General features: G+C 35.7%; 2 protein-coding genes across 3 annotated transcripts; both read right to left on the bottom strand.

Moving 5' to 3' along the window:
- Window positions 1-5,763: 5,763 nt before the first annotated feature.
- Window positions 5,764-10,558, bottom strand: LOC137716228 (uncharacterized). Of its 2 annotated transcripts, none has more exons than XM_068455652.1 (9): window positions 10,420-10,558; window positions 10,133-10,250; window positions 9,905-9,973; window positions 9,705-9,734; window positions 9,139-9,171; window positions 7,972-8,042; window positions 7,364-7,457; window positions 6,263-6,355; window positions 5,764-6,173 (listed from the first exon to the last, which is right to left on the bottom strand). In XM_068455652.1, exons 2-9 carry the CDS (start codon window positions 10,208-10,210, stop codon window positions 6,132-6,134), a joined length of 510 nt encoding a protein of 169 aa, XP_068311753.1. In that variant the 5' UTR covers window positions 10,211-10,250; window positions 10,420-10,558; the 3' UTR covers window positions 5,764-6,131. The 2 variants fall into 2 exon arrangements, with proteins under 2 accessions (XP_068311753.1, XP_068311754.1); XM_068455653.1 differs by having other exon boundaries at window positions 7,364-7,445.
- A 2,184-nt stretch (window positions 10,559-12,742) lies between these two features.
- LOC137716373 (uncharacterized) lies at window positions 12,743-16,376 on the bottom strand. Its single transcript, XM_068455818.1, has 6 exons — window positions 16,250-16,376; window positions 14,320-14,510; window positions 14,083-14,232; window positions 13,833-13,943; window positions 13,405-13,471; window positions 12,743-13,293 (listed from the first exon to the last, which is right to left on the bottom strand). Exons 2-6 carry the CDS (start codon window positions 14,479-14,481, stop codon window positions 13,247-13,249), a joined length of 537 nt encoding a protein of 178 aa, XP_068311919.1. The 5' UTR covers window positions 14,482-14,510; window positions 16,250-16,376; the 3' UTR covers window positions 12,743-13,246.
- Between the last annotated feature and the right edge of the window lie 608 nt (window positions 16,377-16,984).

Below are 16,984 nucleotides of genomic sequence, written 5' to 3'. Positions count from 1 at the left end.
TCCACTAAGCACGCCAATGGTCGTTCGTTCTTTGGACATTAAGAAAGATCCATTCCGTCCAAAAGAAGATGATGAAATGGTCATTGGTCTATAAGTATCATATCTGAGTGCAATAGGTGCTTTATTGTACTTAGCGCAATGTATTAGACCAGATATAGCCTTTTTAGTTAACTTGTTAGCAAGGTATAACTCTGCTCCAACAATGCGTCATTGGAAATGAGTCAAAGATGTTTTGCGATACCTTTGTGGGACAACAGACATAAGTCTCTTCTACTCAAGAAAATCCACAAATGACCAGATCCTTGCTAGATATGCAGATGCAGATGCTGGTTTCCTCTTTGATCCGCATAAAGCCCGCTCACAAACTGGATATGTGTTCACTAATAGAGATACAATAATCTCATGGCGCTCAACAAATTAAACATTAGTTGCTACATCTTCAAATCACTCAGAAATACTTTCTTTACATGAAGCAAGTCGTGAATGTTCCTGGTTAAGATCAATGATCCATTATATCTAGAATTCACGTGGTCTACCTTCGAAGACAGACAATCTAAATGTCATCCATGAAGATAATGCAGCCTGTGTTGTCCAAATGAATGAATGATTCATTAAGGGTGATACGACTAAACACATATTGCCAAAGTTTTTCAGTGCACATGAGCTTCAGAAGGCTAAAGTTATTGAAGTCAGACAAATCTGTTCCAATGAAAATCTGGCAGACCTGTTCACCAAGTCTCTACCAAAGTGCACATTTCAGAAGTTAGTGCATAGTATCGGATTACTTCGACTTACTAATCAGCTAAATTTGAAGAATGCAGAATCAGGGAAAGCATCCATGATACATGCTTGTTGTACTCTTTTTCCTTCGACTAGGATTTTTCCCACAGGGTTTTTCCTATCAAGGTTTTAACGAGGCAACATAAGCATACTTAACACTATATCAACAATCCAGGTAAAGTTGTACTCTTTTTCCTTCGCTATGGATTTTTCCCACTGGGTTTTTCCGAGCAAGGTTTTAACGAGGCAACTGATGTTGATATGTGGGCATATAAGGGGGAGTGTTATATAATTAATGGGTGAATGCCCACTCAAAAGAATGCCCAAAGACTTAGTAATAGTGAGTAATAGTGTTTGATACTTTCAAAAGTATCATCATTGTATTTTGATGGTTGTAGTTACGAGAGTCGCTCTATAAATAGAGCATTCCGTCTGTTATCAAATGCACTGCGAAAGAAAGCAAGATAAATAATGTCAGTATCCCTCCCTCTCTTTATATGCCATCCTTTTTGTGTTATAGCTACTAAAGTCATAGTGTGATATCTTGCACCTGCTTCGTTCCTGTCCTTAGAAAGGTTATCTCTCTAACTTTTGTCTATTTATAACAAAGAAAATATTTAAAATGATTTTGGGTTGTAGAGAAACACTTGTTAAGTACTTTTTAAAAAGCACTTTTTGAAAACTGCTAAACCCACTTCAGTGTCCTATTTTCTCACCTGTATTATAATTTCACCAACCATAAAAGGTTAAAAATTGAAATGTTATTTCCCCACCCACTATTATTTCTAAAATAACCTCTAGAATGTATCTAAAATTATAAACTTGTCTCTTAGGAAAAAAAAGAATATAAAACAAAGAATATATAGAACTAAAACTAAGGACATGATTATGGTAGAATTTCATCACCTTCATCTAACATAAGAAAAACACATGATTGTTTCATATAAAGAAAAAAGATGTACATCACATGCCACAGAGTCAATACCGTTCATTTTGGACAACCAATCCTCCAGGACCATATATAGTGCACTAATTGAGACAAAACCGCGAAGTTCCATGAAATATGAATGTCTAAAATCATGATGCATCAATATCAAACTTCTTCTCAGAGGAAGCCTTGGTTTCAGTGTACCGCAACTCAAGCAGAGCATGCATACTTTCCCACGAAAATATTTGGTCCTTATAACCTGATGTTATTTTCCTTTCTTTTCAGCTGTTCTGTAGAAGCTTTTAGAATAAATGAGCTCAATGTTTATGTCAGAGTTCATGTCTTCCGGAGACTGCTGGAATCTGCGGCAGACTGTATTTAAAGTTAGTTGAGAGATGGAACATATCTTATTGATTTACATAAACTGTTGTGTTTGTGTGTTTCTGAGGTCTGTTTACTCATATTGTCGGGCGCAGTTCCTTTCACTCGCTTATTAGAGCCTAGTTGTCTGGCAATTCTTGTGTGCTTTTCCTAATGACTTTTTGTCGTGCAAACTAAAAGGAAACCAGATTAACGGTAAATTTGACAGGCTTCGTCGTTTGAATCTTTATCGATGAATTTGCATGTAGAAATTAACTAGAAACATGAACAACTTAGAAACATTGCATATATTTGTATGTACTACGAAAAGAAATTACATTCGTCAAAATTTTAGTACAAACATTCACTATGAACCAAGTTCTACAAGCAGTAGTGAATATTACTGCAGCAATGATTACCTTGGCAATATATCTTATTCTCCATAATCTCCTATACAGATCAGTACTCCTTTTGTTCAAAATCCCATTAGCTCATTGATAAACCTATCGGAACAGTAGTTGTAGGTGCTGTCTTCAAATGGTTGGTTTAACAAATTCTGAAAGTAATTGCTCAGAATCTGATAGTTTGCTTCAATTGGTCCTCCATCTTCAACAGCAAGATGGGCAGAACCAGCAGTTGGCAAAGGCAGTTGCTCTTCTTGGTTTCCATCCTTCTGATCATGGTCAAAGTCAAGCGTTGCGAAGATATCTTCAGCGTCAAAGGTAGGAATATGACTACTACGCAGCATGTTATCGTCAAGGAATAATATATCATTGCTCTCTCCGACAGTGTTGATCACATTCACATTCTGATCCTTCGGTTGATGATCTTCCCATGGATAGTAATTACTTGGAATATAGTAAGTTTCAAGTGGTCCTCCATCATCAGCACCAGGCCAGGCATAGCCAACAGTCGGCAAAGGCACATCTTCTTGGGTTTCAGCCATTTGATCAGGTGACAGATTTTCTGATGACGCTATCGCAGACTCGCTATCTAGGGGCGCCAAGAGTTCCTCAATGCTGATGGAATCAGTAGGACTAGTAATTAGCATGTCCTCATTAAAGAATAATGCAGGATCATCGTCATAAGCAACATCAGTCATCCTCTTCCTCTTATTGTTCTCATCAGGCAGTGGCAGCACAAGGTGATCAGTGTTAGTAATTAGAGTGGAGCAGCTTTCTTGCGGTTCTTCAACATTATTCGTATTCTGATCATCCGAACTCTTTCTCTTGTTCTCACCGGACTTCCTTCTCATCTTACATATCACGAAATCAAAATCATAACGATTCTTTGAGGCCTTCGTGTCACTACAATCATGAGCCGCAGCATCGTAAAGACTATACTCTTCTAAAAGCCACCTACCGTGGTCTTCTGACTTACATTTATTCTCGAATCGAAATTTCCTTTTCTTACCGATAGGATTAGGGTTTCTATGGCCCTCAATCTCTTTCGACCCACTTTCGCTCCAAGTACCAGCATGCCCCATCTTGCGACTGATGTTCTTACGGCTCCTCTTGAGCTCGGAGAAGAAGAAGAGTTGTTGGCCATGGACTTGATCTCCTCCGTAGCGCTCCCAGATCTCAGATGGTTCCGAGTTATGCCCGAACAAACTGCACTTGTGGATAAGGCTGTCGTATCCCGCCATCAAAGGGTCTTTCTCTACCACGATCTTGTTGAGAAGGATGAAGATTTCTTGGTCTGCGGGGTCGAAGCGAAAACCCAGCGGAGGACGGAATTTAGCCATTGCAGACGTTTGATATGTGATGTGATGGATCAAGTCGAGTGCAGTGAAGTAGTTCTCTGGTGTTTGCTCGATTACTGTTCGATCGGAATAGGAAAGTGTATATTTATAGGAGGTAGGGTTAGGGTTTCTGATTTCCTTGGAGACAAAGGAAAAGGAAACTAGCCGTTGGGCCTGCTAAGTCGGTTACCCTCAATATTTGTCGTTTTCTGAAATCGAGCACACGTTTTTTTTTATTATGGCGCGCGCCACTCTAACGACGGCGTATGGACCGTTCGTTAACTTCACCTTGATTTTTCCGGTCTTATGTTTTATTAGTTTATTTTTTAGACTGTACTATCACACACCTTATTTTACTTCTCATACATTCCTTGATAATTTATGTTCGTTGATTTTCTTCAATTCATCCGATCCGACGGCCAAAAATTAAAAGGGTCTATGAGAAGTAAAATGAAGAGTGGATATCACACCCCTATTTTTTTGTTTGATTGAAATTAAATTTAATTCCAAAGAATAGTCCAATAATCAAAAAAATTAATAATTATAAAAGAATTACACGTGTTAAATTTGAAAATTAGAATATAAATGAAATTAAGTAGGAAAAAATTCATTGCTTTGTTTGGTTTTATTTATTATAAGGGATATTTCTACGTTGAGTTAGGCTAAAAGAAATGAGGAGGGTAAAGCCGTAAAGGGAATATGGGGAAAATTAGTTTATGTCTTGACATAAGGTTTAAGTCTTGTTTTAACTGTATTCGGGGCCACTAGTTGAACGACACCCAAAAGGTGGTATTTTTGGGTACATCCTTGACAATTCATACGTTAGACGTAAATGAGATAACTAAAGAGGTTGTCGAACCCGAAGTTTCATATCTAAGTTCAATTAGCGTCTTCTAGTGATTTTTGTTAAGTTCACTTGTAAACGAGATTTTTAGGTTTGATTCACATGAATGCGATATAATATAATTTGTATGTTGAATTCAATATTTATTTATCATTGGTCCATTGTGTTGTTAATATCATTGTATGAAATAAAAAAAAAAAAAGTGGTTTATACATGCTACGCAAGAAACTTTTTAATCTTGGTCACGTCATCGTCATGTAAATGCTTCCTATGTATGTACTACCGATTCACTAGACGATAGCCACATGCTCTAAGTTCGAGTTCAATTTTTTTTTTTCGATTTATTTTACCTCATTAATTAAATTGAGAGACTGAAAATTAGTTTTTTCTTTTTTTTTTTTTTGTCTAACGGATTGGAAATTAGTTTATTTCAATTACTTTTGGCTTTAACTGGTTCACTAGTAAACGGTGTTATATATATGGGAGTAAGATTCTTTCTCTTTCAAATCCCACTCCGCGCTCTAGTTTTCTTCTATTTGAATTGTCATGATTAAGCCACGTCAAAATCTTGTGTTAACTTTTTTATAGAGATGGGAAGACAAAGAAGAAAGTGAGAGAGGAGAGAAGAGACGGGGATTGAGGAGTGAGAATCTCACTCCATATATGTATGCAGGCTCTTTATGCAAAAGGATCCCTAATTTTGAAAAAAATAGGGATTAGGTGTGAGGCCCACTTCACATCAAATTTCAACGATCCGAACCATCTATTTTATAAGTCTCGATTCATAGATTATCCTTGCAAAAATTCAATTCAATTTGAAATTATTTGCCTATTTAATTATCAAGATCAAATTTCATTGTTTCTTATATAACAAAATATTCATTCATTTCTTTGAACTCAATTAAACGTCTTAAATATTTCCGATTAAGCTAATATTTTGTAAAGATGATCTATGAGGTGCAACTTAAAAAATAAACGGTTCGGATCGTTAAAATTCGATGTGGTGTGAATCCCACAAATAATTCCTATTTTTATAATAATTATAAAAAATAAAAAAATAAAATAAAATAAAATAAAAGGAATTCCTTTCCTTAAAGGCTTCCTCTGTATGTATGCCGCCTAAGGGCCCTAACAATGAGTCCATGAATACAGTCCGAGTAAACCCTATGATTGACATCTTTCCTTAAAGACGAAAACCTCCAACCTTGTAATCGAAACAAAGTACAAAATATAAGTTAGGGTTACTGTCAGATATTCGTCAATCATTTATATAAGTTAGGTTTACTCTCGTGAGAATACTGGTCAACAATCATTTTCCAGAAAATAAAAAGAAAATATTGATAAATTACCAAACCTGCACTTGAGAGCTTCATTACAATTAGCAACTGAGGATGATTCTGATTACTTGAAAAGTACAAGCCAAAAGCACATAAGACGACCAACGGGGTGTCGTGGATCATCACCTACGGGCACTGCTGCTACTGTCCGACATTTCCGTACATTAAACTCCCACTTCTCAACTGCAAAAGGGTTTATAACGTTGAAACTACAAGACTCTTGAGGATGGGGCTGCCAAAAAAAACGAAAAGATGAAGAGGTAAAAGTGTACCTTCTCAACAGCATCCTCCAAGCCTGACAAATCTACCCTTTCTTTCTTTAAAAGTTGTATATGATCCCGAAGATGGTGGTTCTGTTGCTTAGCCTAAATTTGGCAAGTTCAAACAAATAAATATAAACAAGCAAAAACCAGATACTATAATCTGCAACTACAAATAAACATTCATTTCGAACTGCGAGAAAATAAATTCAATAAGGTAATTTTTGGAAGGGGAGAAGTTATTCAGAAGAAGGTTTCACATCAACAAGAAATCGTGTGCGTGCAGTTGTGCATGAGTGAGTCAGAGAAAGCAAGAAAGACTGCCACATTACATTAAGAGGACATCAACCACCTTGTTTGCATGTTATAGCTATAAACCATCAATCCCATGAAAAGTTTCTGGACAGCCAAGCACGAGCAGAAACTAGGAAAAGTTACCGTACCGTACAAGTTAAAGGAAACATTGGTGAATCAGTGAACTTCAACTGAAACCCATGCATTTATTGACAGAGACCTTTTATGGATCGTCTAACCACAGAAGTTAACAACGTGAGAAACGTTACAGAAAATATAACACAGGTTTCAACCTAACGGTGTCTTTAACCTAAGTGGGCCAACTACCAAAGATAATCTGCGGATATGTGTGCATGGATTTGTGCAAACCATGTAGCATCTAGAGAAATAACGCTGAAACATGAAACCTTTAAAAGGGTTAAAACTTACATTGGGTGGTTTCTTTTTAATTTCAGAACACCTGCAGTTTCTCTACCTAGTGCATATTGTTTTTCCGCTTGCCAGAGCACTATTTGCCAGTAAGACCTCTTTTCATAACTGCATATCCTATCACGTACCAGTTTTATGAACCAGTGAAGGGGTGAAAATCGTTTACTAATACAAGTTCTTGGTAACTATTACACTGTGCATATCCCAACCGCTGGGATTTAATCTGGACTGATCTCAATGGACGAGAAAGAAGAGACCCTACAAACCTTGAATTCTACAACAAAGAAACCTATGAAGACGTCCTTTTTTGGAAAATTCCAACAAAAAAAAATTGAAGATTTCATCTCTACTAATCAAATTTTAATTGGATTTAATTACGAATATATCTACCATTCCCAGCCTCTGTGTCAAGTTCTGGATTTCATCCTTCTTCATTGTGGACAGATCGCGAGCAACATCCATTAGATTAGTCCTGCATGAGTAACTAAACGTTTAAACAATGAAGTCTAGCTTAATAGTAAGAAATTACAAAACGTAAAGAACATAGATAAAGATGGATATTCTCAAGGATAATGCTCGCTGTCTACCCAAATAACAAAAGAAAAATAGACAACACTACCCATCTGTCATAGTAACAAAGAAATGAACAGTAGCCTAAAAATCAAACATTTAATATCTTTAGTTAAGATGATTCTAACAGAAAGAACATGGTGATAAATTGGTCTCTTCCCCCTCTCATTCATATCTTCTGCAGGGACATATATTTTGTACTTAGAAGCATTCTATTGAAACATGATGGCATATATTGCATTACGTCTAGGATGATTTATCAATCTAAAAATGAAATAGAAGAAAACTACAGTACACATACGGTTCTTGGCAATTGAGCAGTCAACCAAAACTTGGTTTCTTGTTCATTTTAATTTTTGTCTATGGAGAAGGTGTTACAAAGGAGACCATATCTAAATACATTTTTACAGAATCAAGAAGATACTTACTTATCTTTAGACAAAGGATCCATAGCTTGTTCTTCCACAATTTGTTCAACAGTGTCCAGAACAGTTCCCACCTGTGAGCAAAAAGAGACCACGTAGAAAAAGAAAATATATTGGGTGCAAATAATAAACACAATGATGAATTTGTATCCAAGAAGTTAAAACAAGAGGATCTTGAACTAATAGTTAAGTAAAAATACATCAGTGCATGGTTAATTTGCTCAATACTTCTAAATGTATACTGTGTATAAACACATAAGGGACATTATATAGCCACAAATTCTAGTGTTCCTTACTCAACATTAATCATCTAAAGATTCTGTCTGTTAAACAGGTGATTCCTTTAAGACTGTAATAATGTCAAAATCTGTAACAATTAGAGAAATACTTCCTGTTGCTTGCATAAAACAATAACTTTAGAACTTCAACCAAGTTAATAGGCAACTCTCTCGATAAAACACAAATGAATTGGGTCTTAGGAATCATCAATAAGCCACCATTAGTTCCCTCTTGTCATAAAACCCTTCGTTGAAACTGCTAAGTCAAAGGCACAGCAGATGCATGTTGATAACAGATAACTAAATGTATTTCTACTTTCTCTGTCCTTTATAATTCTCTTTTACTAATTTTTTCATCTGCACTGTCTTCTGATATCAGAACTGACCCCAATTTTAATAACTTGCACTGAAACCAGTTATCATCCTTTTTCCTGTTATTAAAACCATAACTTTTATATATATATAAAAAAAAAAAAAAAAAAACATGTCAAAGCTAATGTATTCATTTCCCAAATAAAAGGTGCAACTAAACGACCATTTAAATAGTGGTGATGGCTCATTGAGTGGCGTGAACATTTCTTGCTAAATTACCTCTACAATCAAGCTGCAATCATTTCAACACAGACACGCTGAAAAGAAATTCATGAATAACGTATAAATTGAGACGCAAATAAACTATAAGACCCAATTGGAACTCTTAATAACAACCAGCAGGCTTTAGACACCAGAATATATGCTTGGGCTAATTAAAGTGACCTCCCTAACTTACAACATACTCTCTCTAATTTAGGAAATAACTTGTATCCTAATGGCACAGAAGAACCTACATACTGTAAGTTGTTAAATGGAGTAACTGCACACTAACATCACCAGCAAATATTAATATGTATACCTGTGTTTCAAGGCATGCTGACTGAAACTCGTCCTGTAAAATTAAAAGGAAGTTCAGAATTCATCTTATAGCGTTATAAATTATACATTATGACATATAAATAAATAAATAAATATCATGTCTCATGTTGAGGGAGAGAGTCCAAAAAAATTCTGTTTATAAGCTGTTTTGAGTGAAACATAGAAGTGGTGCTTGTGGACACTTTGTTCATCAATCAGATGAGCCAGAAGTGCAGATACTATTTGGCATTCAACTAGGTCATGAATCCTCACTAATGGAATGAATTTGGTTCACTTAACAACCTATAAGCTGGCCAGAATTCAAATTGCATTTGTTATGAATGATTAAATATCATATGTCAATCCGTTATCAACTATCATTAACTTAAAAAATGCTTAGCGGCTAAAATACGAAATCAATGTGCACAGAAATAAGTCCTCTACACTATACTTTCCCAAAAACAATAATAGTCCTGATGAGACTGAGAGCCACGGATACAGACAATTCAACCATATCTTTAAATCGAAACCATTGTTAGTAGTGCAAATTGGTAAGAAAAAGAGTACCTCTAAATTTCCATGCAAAGAAGCGACAACCTGAATAAACAAACGAGCAATTGTTCTCATTCTAAATTCAAAATAATGAAATAAAAGAGAAAAATCTCCAGTTGAATAATACATACAAATCATTGCACGTAGAAATTGCGGAGAAAATAAACAAAAAGTGTAGGTCCATTGTAAAATGATAAATATATATTCATATGCACCTGGATAAAAAGCCTATGAAGGTGTTCTTGCTCGGCAATTGTAAAATTCGGAAATGCTTGGCAGAATTCCTTATGTGTTCAATTCATCATATAAGAAAATCAGTCAAATTACGAATCCGCGAGGAAGAAATGCATAAACTCAAAAGAATAGAATTAAAAAGAAAATCGCAGACGCTACGCAACACAAATCACTGTAAAGAAGAAGAAATTGTTAAGAGAAAAAGACACCTGCTTGGAACAGGGAGTGAGCAGAGAACGTATGGCCAGCTTGAAGGCTTTCTTCATGTCCAATTCCTTCATCCCCATCGAAAACACACAAAAGATTGCGAGGCAAAAACCCTGAACCCTAAATCCACAGAAAATACGAACCACGAGTAATTCAACTTCACTAGAAATATGCTTTAACAGAAAATTAAATTCGAGCAGCATCATGAAAAATGACTTAAACAATTGACGAAGCAGGTTTACACAAGATTCTAAAGGGAAAGTGAGAGTGGGAAATCGGAAATGAATACCTGCAGTGCAGCTTCGCAGAAGTTGAAGTGGCTTCGTGGCCGTATCTGCTTCAACACCTGCTCGCCTGTGCAGTGGCTTCGTGGAGGAGATGAGGTTTTTTCAGCGCGCGGAGAATTTGATGAGACTTTTGAGTTTCAATTTGAGTTGGGCGGGGGTTGAGGGTTGGGGGCGGGGATGGTCACACGGGTCTTTGAACCGATGCGGCCCGTTTACCCGGTCCGATGTAAAATCAGGTTTTTCTTTGATTTATTTCAGTTAGGGCAATAAGGTGGTTTTAGTAGCCTAAGTGGTCTCTTGAATTTATGGAGTTTTGATTTCCCTTAGAACGTTTATTGGTATTGGTTTTGTTAAATGTAATTTATTTCATTGCGGAAACACATAAAGATTGTTTTATATTATTGTTTTGTTATACGACATATGATTGTAAATGAATTTTTTCGACCCGTAAATACCATACGGTTATCAAACGAATCCAAATGAATTGGTTCCACTAATAAACATATATAAACCTAGACCGGCTCAAACTCATTTAAAAAAGAACAAGTTGAACCGAATCCACTAAAAATGGACCCAGCTGGACCCGCGCCCACTCATAATTTAGGGATTTTAGTGGATTTATTTTAATCTATGGAGCTTGATGGAGATTTTTTTTATAAATTCTAAATGAATTTTCTCAAAATTTTATGGGAATATGTGATATTTGTAAATGATTAAAATACATTACAAATATCCTCTAATTTTCACGAAATCCGACACGTTTTAAAATCCCTCTTTTGCTAATTGAAACTATAATATAAATCTTAGGTACCAATATTTTGAAAATCCACCTGAATGAATTGGGGGTCATTTATTTGATGACATGACTGGGTCTCTAAGACTCACCTTGTTTGTAATACTAACTCTTTGAGCTAGATCTAGGTGTTGCGTCTCCATTTATTTTAAAAAATAAAAAATCCTTTAAAATCAATTTTGATCAAATACACTTGGACTTTAAAATCTATTCTATTAAGAAAATCCTCCTTGTCAACTTTTTGCCCCATTTTTTCCTACTTTGCCCTCACTTTTGTTACACAATATTGACATAAGAAGGACAAAATAGTAATTTTGTATCTTTTAAGAAAATGACAATCATATCCCTATTTTTCTTATTTTACCCTCTCTTTTTTTAAATGACAATCATATTCCTATTTTACCCTCACTTTTGATACACAATATTTACATAAGAAAGACAAAACATTAATTATGTAATATTAAGAAAAAAAATATGCACTTATTATCATTATTTCATACCCTTTTTAAAATTTTAAAAACTAATCACACTCCTTAATAAAAAAAATAAAAAAAACAAAATGAAATTGTTCACACACACAAAGTGTGTGCTCCTATGCTAGTCTCTTTTAAAGTTCTAAATGAATACACCTAAAATTTATAGAATTATTTAAAATCTAGATGAATAACCTAGATTTATAACGGAATCAAAATCCTTCAAAATCACAATGGAAGTCCTAGTTGAATACACCTTCAATTGTGATTTTAAGGAAAGAAATGATTTTTGCACAAAAAAAAAAATTGTGTTTGCAAATAACTAAAGGTGATACTATCCATGCACATCTTTTTACCTCTTATAAACTCCATGTTAATTTTTTTCTTTTAATTCCCTTCAATTCATTCAATCTAATGGTTAGAAATTGATAGATGTGTATGAAAAATAAAAAGAAGTGTGAGGATAACACGGAACATGAGAAATTTTATGTGTATTTGGAACACTTATCACATGATGTACCTTTCCACATTAAATACGTACCACTATTGAAGATCTCACTTAAATTCAATGAATTCCCATTTATTGATCCTATTTTTCACATAATTGACCACTCACGCAAAGTACAACACGTGACAATAGGTGGGCGACATGGTTGATGTATATTAAAAAGCAAATACATATTATAACTTCAGTGGAATAGTAAGATCAAGTGGTCACATTCTCCATACACGGTAAATTCTCTTGGATAACATACAAGAAGTACACCGCATAACAAGCATTCCAAGCATACACAACACTTAACCACCACGGGGTGGTCCAGTGGTTAGGGATGAATTCTAGGCCCGTATTCCACAGGCATGTCCTAGATTTGTTTCCTGCCGCTAGTGAATCATGATAACCAAGGAAAGACTGAAATGCTTTTGTGAGTCTTCTCAGCCCCTGAAAGAGTGGGCTACTGTGACGAAGTCATAGCTGGTTCATTTTTTTAGTAAGTAAAAAAAAAGTATGCACAATAGTTACTCATAGCCAAGAGGGTGCTATCTATTCATCTGTCTAGCTGAAATAAAGGCATGGTGCAAAAGGAGAAGGAAGTAGAACCATATTCTCTCAATGCACCAATTAAATAAAAATAACTTGAGATATTCTACATCTGAGCATTTAAAACAACAGAAACTGAGACAACGACCCGCTTGATCCTACTCTTGACACTTTGGTTTTTCACTCTTATACATGATGTTTTATTGAATAGCAACGACAAAGGAGGAGCTCTCGAAATGCATCTCGAAAATCTTTCAAGCCATGGGACGGAAGCTTGCTCATGAAGCCAGACCACTTGGTCGACTGGTACTGGCTTTGCCTTTGTGATCGCTGGTAATGTAGTGAGAAACAAATTTATTTTCCTGCTTCGTGAGCCTGAGGCGTTTCTTGAGATAGAGAAAATTGTTAACCCTCTGTTTAGCTATCTCCTCCTCCTCTTCGGGAGCTATCTCCCTTAGCATCACCGTTAGTTGGTAATTTGGTCTCACTTTAGTTCCATCATTGCTTTTACCATGGTAGTAAAGTCAGTTCTTGCGGAATCCCACGAATCCCTTTCCAACCAAGGCCCCAGCTGCAAGAAGGACAGAATGCAGAGCAATGAAAATTGATTTTTTAGAAAATTGATTTTTTAGAAAAATAATAGAATAAATAGAGGAAACATTACTGCACTTGCATTATTTACCAACGAGAAGACGTTCTGGATCCAACCCATGATTATAAGTGGCATCTGCCCGGGCTGAGTGAATAGCCTGCGAACAGTAGCGTCGGTCTTAATTAATGTTAATATTTTGTTATAAAAGGTTATGACTCAAAGGAAAAATACAAAACCTCTAGAGGCTGTGAAACACATCCAAATATTAGACATTTCTTCATCTGTGAGTTCTAGATGAGCATAATCAAATAATTATGTAAAAAACACCGAAGCCAATATCCTATTCAAAATATTAAATCATTCACATGATGATTACTATAATTTGTAAGAAATGAATATCATTTTGTAAGACAAAATACTCAAGGACACACACACACACACACACACACACACACCGAGTATTTATCTAATTAACAGGCTTCCAAGCTCAACAAGTGTGGAAGGAAGGGCTCTACCACCTGATGCACAGTTTTTGCAGCTTGCTTGTCTGTCACTTGCAGTTGCAATAATGCATCTTCAACACGCATACCACGAACCAGTTTGGCAACCAAGTTGACCTTATTAGGGCTCTACAAGCAAGCACGGAGTGAGCTAAAACTAATAAATGTATGCCCATTTCAATGTATAACATCCCCACCCCCACCCCCACCCGCAGCCCAAGGAAAAACAATTATTTAAAAAGATGCAACAAGTGTGAAATATGGTAACCTGATTAATTCCCTTTAAGACAAATTGAACTTGTGAAGGTCCAGAGGGTGATTTCCGGTCCTGTTCTTCACCTTTTTCACCATCTGATGCTGGTAGAGGAGTAACTCCAGCAGACAAATCTGCAAGCAAGTTCCTTGAACTGGAAATTCCCTTGTGATATGGAAAACAGCGAATACAATAATTAAATGGCAATTAAAACAAAAGGAAAGAGAAAATCAGAAGAGTTTTGTGCCTTACCAACTGTTGAAAGTAGTGATAAAGGGGCCTTGACATGGTTTGAGAAGGTGGTGTCTGGAGTTTCAGAAAATGACAAGGAGAAAAGGAAGAAGTACTATAATTCTCCACTCTTTTCCCAACTTGACGGATTAGGGACTGTACATGCTTCTGCCAACCCACCATGTCTTCAACCAAAGAGAAGAATTCTCCAGCTGCCCAAACAAAATAAAGCAGAATAAATCAACCAATAAACTGTCAAGAGAGAGAGAGAGAGAGCAAGCAAATGAAGGAGTTGGGGCGGCTAACTATAAAGTTTAGATATATTCAGTATATAACGTATAAATATATTTGTTACACAATATTATCACCAGTTGACATCTGCTTCAGTTATTAAGTAATAGAATTCCATGCATCAGTCCCCGTGGCTCATTTTTGCAAAATATTGCTGCTATATATCTGACCTTACATACTCCTTTTTTCCCTAGATTAAAAGTTTCATGGATATTTTATTCGCTTGTTTGTTTGTTCAGAATGTCCCAAACTTACAAAACCAGTTTTAAACATACAAATGAACTGAATAACAAGATTCAAACAATTAGACGATGCGAATGAATTAAACACAAGGGTTTAGGAAGACGTAATCAACCTTACCCCACAACAGAGTATTCACTTGCACACACAAAAAGACACACCTCCTTATATACATTACACGCATGCATACGTATGATTTTTAAATTAAACGAATACTAAACCAAACTGAGCAACAACGAAGAAACATTTTTGAGGTATCCCCCTACAAGGATGTAAGAAACTGAGTAGTCACTTGCATATACAAAATAAATCCCTGAATAGTTATTTTAAGATTAAAAAACTGATTATAGACACATGCATATGTATTCACACCCATGGTCACTGGTCACCGGTCAAAAGATGCATATTGAGGTAACTGGTCACTGACTCATTCATGCATGAAATCCAATTCATTTTTGCACTTTCAAGTTGAACTAATAGAAATGCAGAACCAAACCCAACTAACAAACACAAGGCTTTTAGGACCTTATCTAACCCATCTTTCTTCTACTAATTTCTGCACCACAAAAAATTAAGGGACCTAGCTAACTGATCATAGAAGAGCTAGCTTACGCTCTTTCAAAGTCTATTCTCCATTCAAACAATTCCACGATCTATATATTGCTACTGCATTTGTCAAGTTGAATGCAAGAAACCCATAGGTGAGGAAAAATTAAAAATTAGAACGCAAAGTATGAATTGAAAAATAGAAAACTTCTTGCATTACGTAATTGGTTAAGTCGTATATAGTTAAGTTTTGGAAAAAAATCAAAATAAAGTCTCAAATGATGAAAAATCCTAAAATACCAGCCAAAAAACAGAATCAATGAAGTATTGAGCCCAACAGTTTCCAGAAGAATCAGAAATGAAAACTAAAGATTTTCTCCAGAGACACAAAGGCAAGACATGTATTTTCTTGGCAACAAAAGATATCATAAAAAAAACGAAAAAGGTAAAAAAAATCTGGCCCTCTTTACCTTTCCGGTGGCCACATTTTTATTAGAAAAATCACATCAAAGTAACAGGGAGGGAGCACGAAGTTCCCTTTTTTAAATCTTCAATCAAAACTAGAGATAATGACAATTAGACGTGATTCAGCGATCAAATTTAAAAGTTCCAATATTCATTTGTGATACCAATTCCTTGCTATTGCAAATCAAAGCACAGCCAACAGAAGAAAGCAAATCTTCTTCCAATGTATTTCCATTACATAGCTCTGCCATGCCTAAACCCTAAATCCCTATATCCCTAAACTAGAAAGAAATAGAATAAAAAAATTAAATTAAAGGAAGAGAAATAGTAGAAATAAAAGTTGTAAGAGAACAAAAGAAGAAATGGATGAATTCCCAACAAGTGTTTGGAAGATGAAAAACCAACTTACGAAGGCGGCGGTGGCGGCCGCGGCGGTGGGCACTAGCTGATGGTGAAGACTAGGGAGCGAGAAGTAGAAACCAGTGGGAGAGGGATGTCGTAAGTTCGTAACTCGTAATTGTTTTTGGGATAATTTCTCTTTTGATTTTCGGTCTCCACATGTTCGCCTTTTCTTCAATATAAGTTATAACTAGGGGCCCAAGCCCATCTAAGGATTCAACATAATAAAAGATGGGAAATAAAAACTACCAAAATACTTTAAAATGGAACAAATTCTTAATCTTGGGACATAAATATGACAAACTAGTCATACACAAGCCATGCACAAAATCAAAATTACTAAAATACTCACATAAATGGGTTATTTCTCCCATTTTCTAATTGTTCTCTCTCTACTTTCTCTCCCTTCCTCTCTCTTCTTTCACACATAAATGGGTTACTAAAATACCCACATAAATGAACTTTAGGTTCACCTCATACCTTTGGTTTCGAACAAAGGGATGTGAGATAGAGGTGAGAAGAGTGAGCTGAGTTTTGAACCATATTTTCTGTTTTGGTCGGAAAGTTCCATTTTTTCCAGCAACTAAAGCTTCGGCAGGCATATTAAGGTAGGGTGTTTAGTTCCAAGTTCATTCATCAATGATTTATGGAATAAATGGGTTGTTTGTAAGATGAATTAATACTTAGAAGTTAAATTAAGGTTTGTGTTTCATGTTGGGGCGTATGTGTGGATGCAAATTTCTTT

This window comes from Pyrus communis, chromosome 14 (genome assembly GCF_963583255.1).
Source record: "Pyrus communis chromosome 14, drPyrComm1.1, whole genome shotgun sequence".
Classification (NCBI taxonomy): Eukaryota; Viridiplantae; Streptophyta; class Magnoliopsida; order Rosales; family Rosaceae; genus Pyrus; species Pyrus communis.
This window is presented reverse-complemented; position numbering and strand designations above follow the sequence as displayed.

Coding starts and splice junctions, on each gene's coding strand:
- LOC137716228 (XM_068455652.1), bottom strand. CDS start 10,210: ATGGGGATGAAGGAATTGGACATGAAGAAAGCCTTCAAGCTGGCCATA. Junction 7,458..7,971: donor GATCCTTTGTCTAAAGATAA/GTAAGTATCTTC, acceptor TTAAACGTTTAG/TTACTCATGCAGGACTAATC. Junction 6,174..6,262: donor TGGAGGATGCTGTTGAGAAG/GTACACTTTTAC, acceptor ACCCTTTTGCAG/TTGAGAAGTGGGAGTTTAAT.
- LOC137716373 (XM_068455818.1), bottom strand. CDS start 14,481: ATGGTGGGTTGGCAGAAGCATGTACAGTCCCTAATCCGTCAAGTTGGG. Junction 13,944..14,082: donor TCTTAAAGGGAATTAATCAG/GTTACCATATTT, acceptor GCTTGCTTGTAG/AGCCCTAATAAGGTCAACTT. Junction 13,294..13,404: donor TCCAGAACGTCTTCTCGTTG/GTAAATAATGCA, acceptor TCCTTCTTGCAG/CTGGGGCCTTGGTTGGAAAG.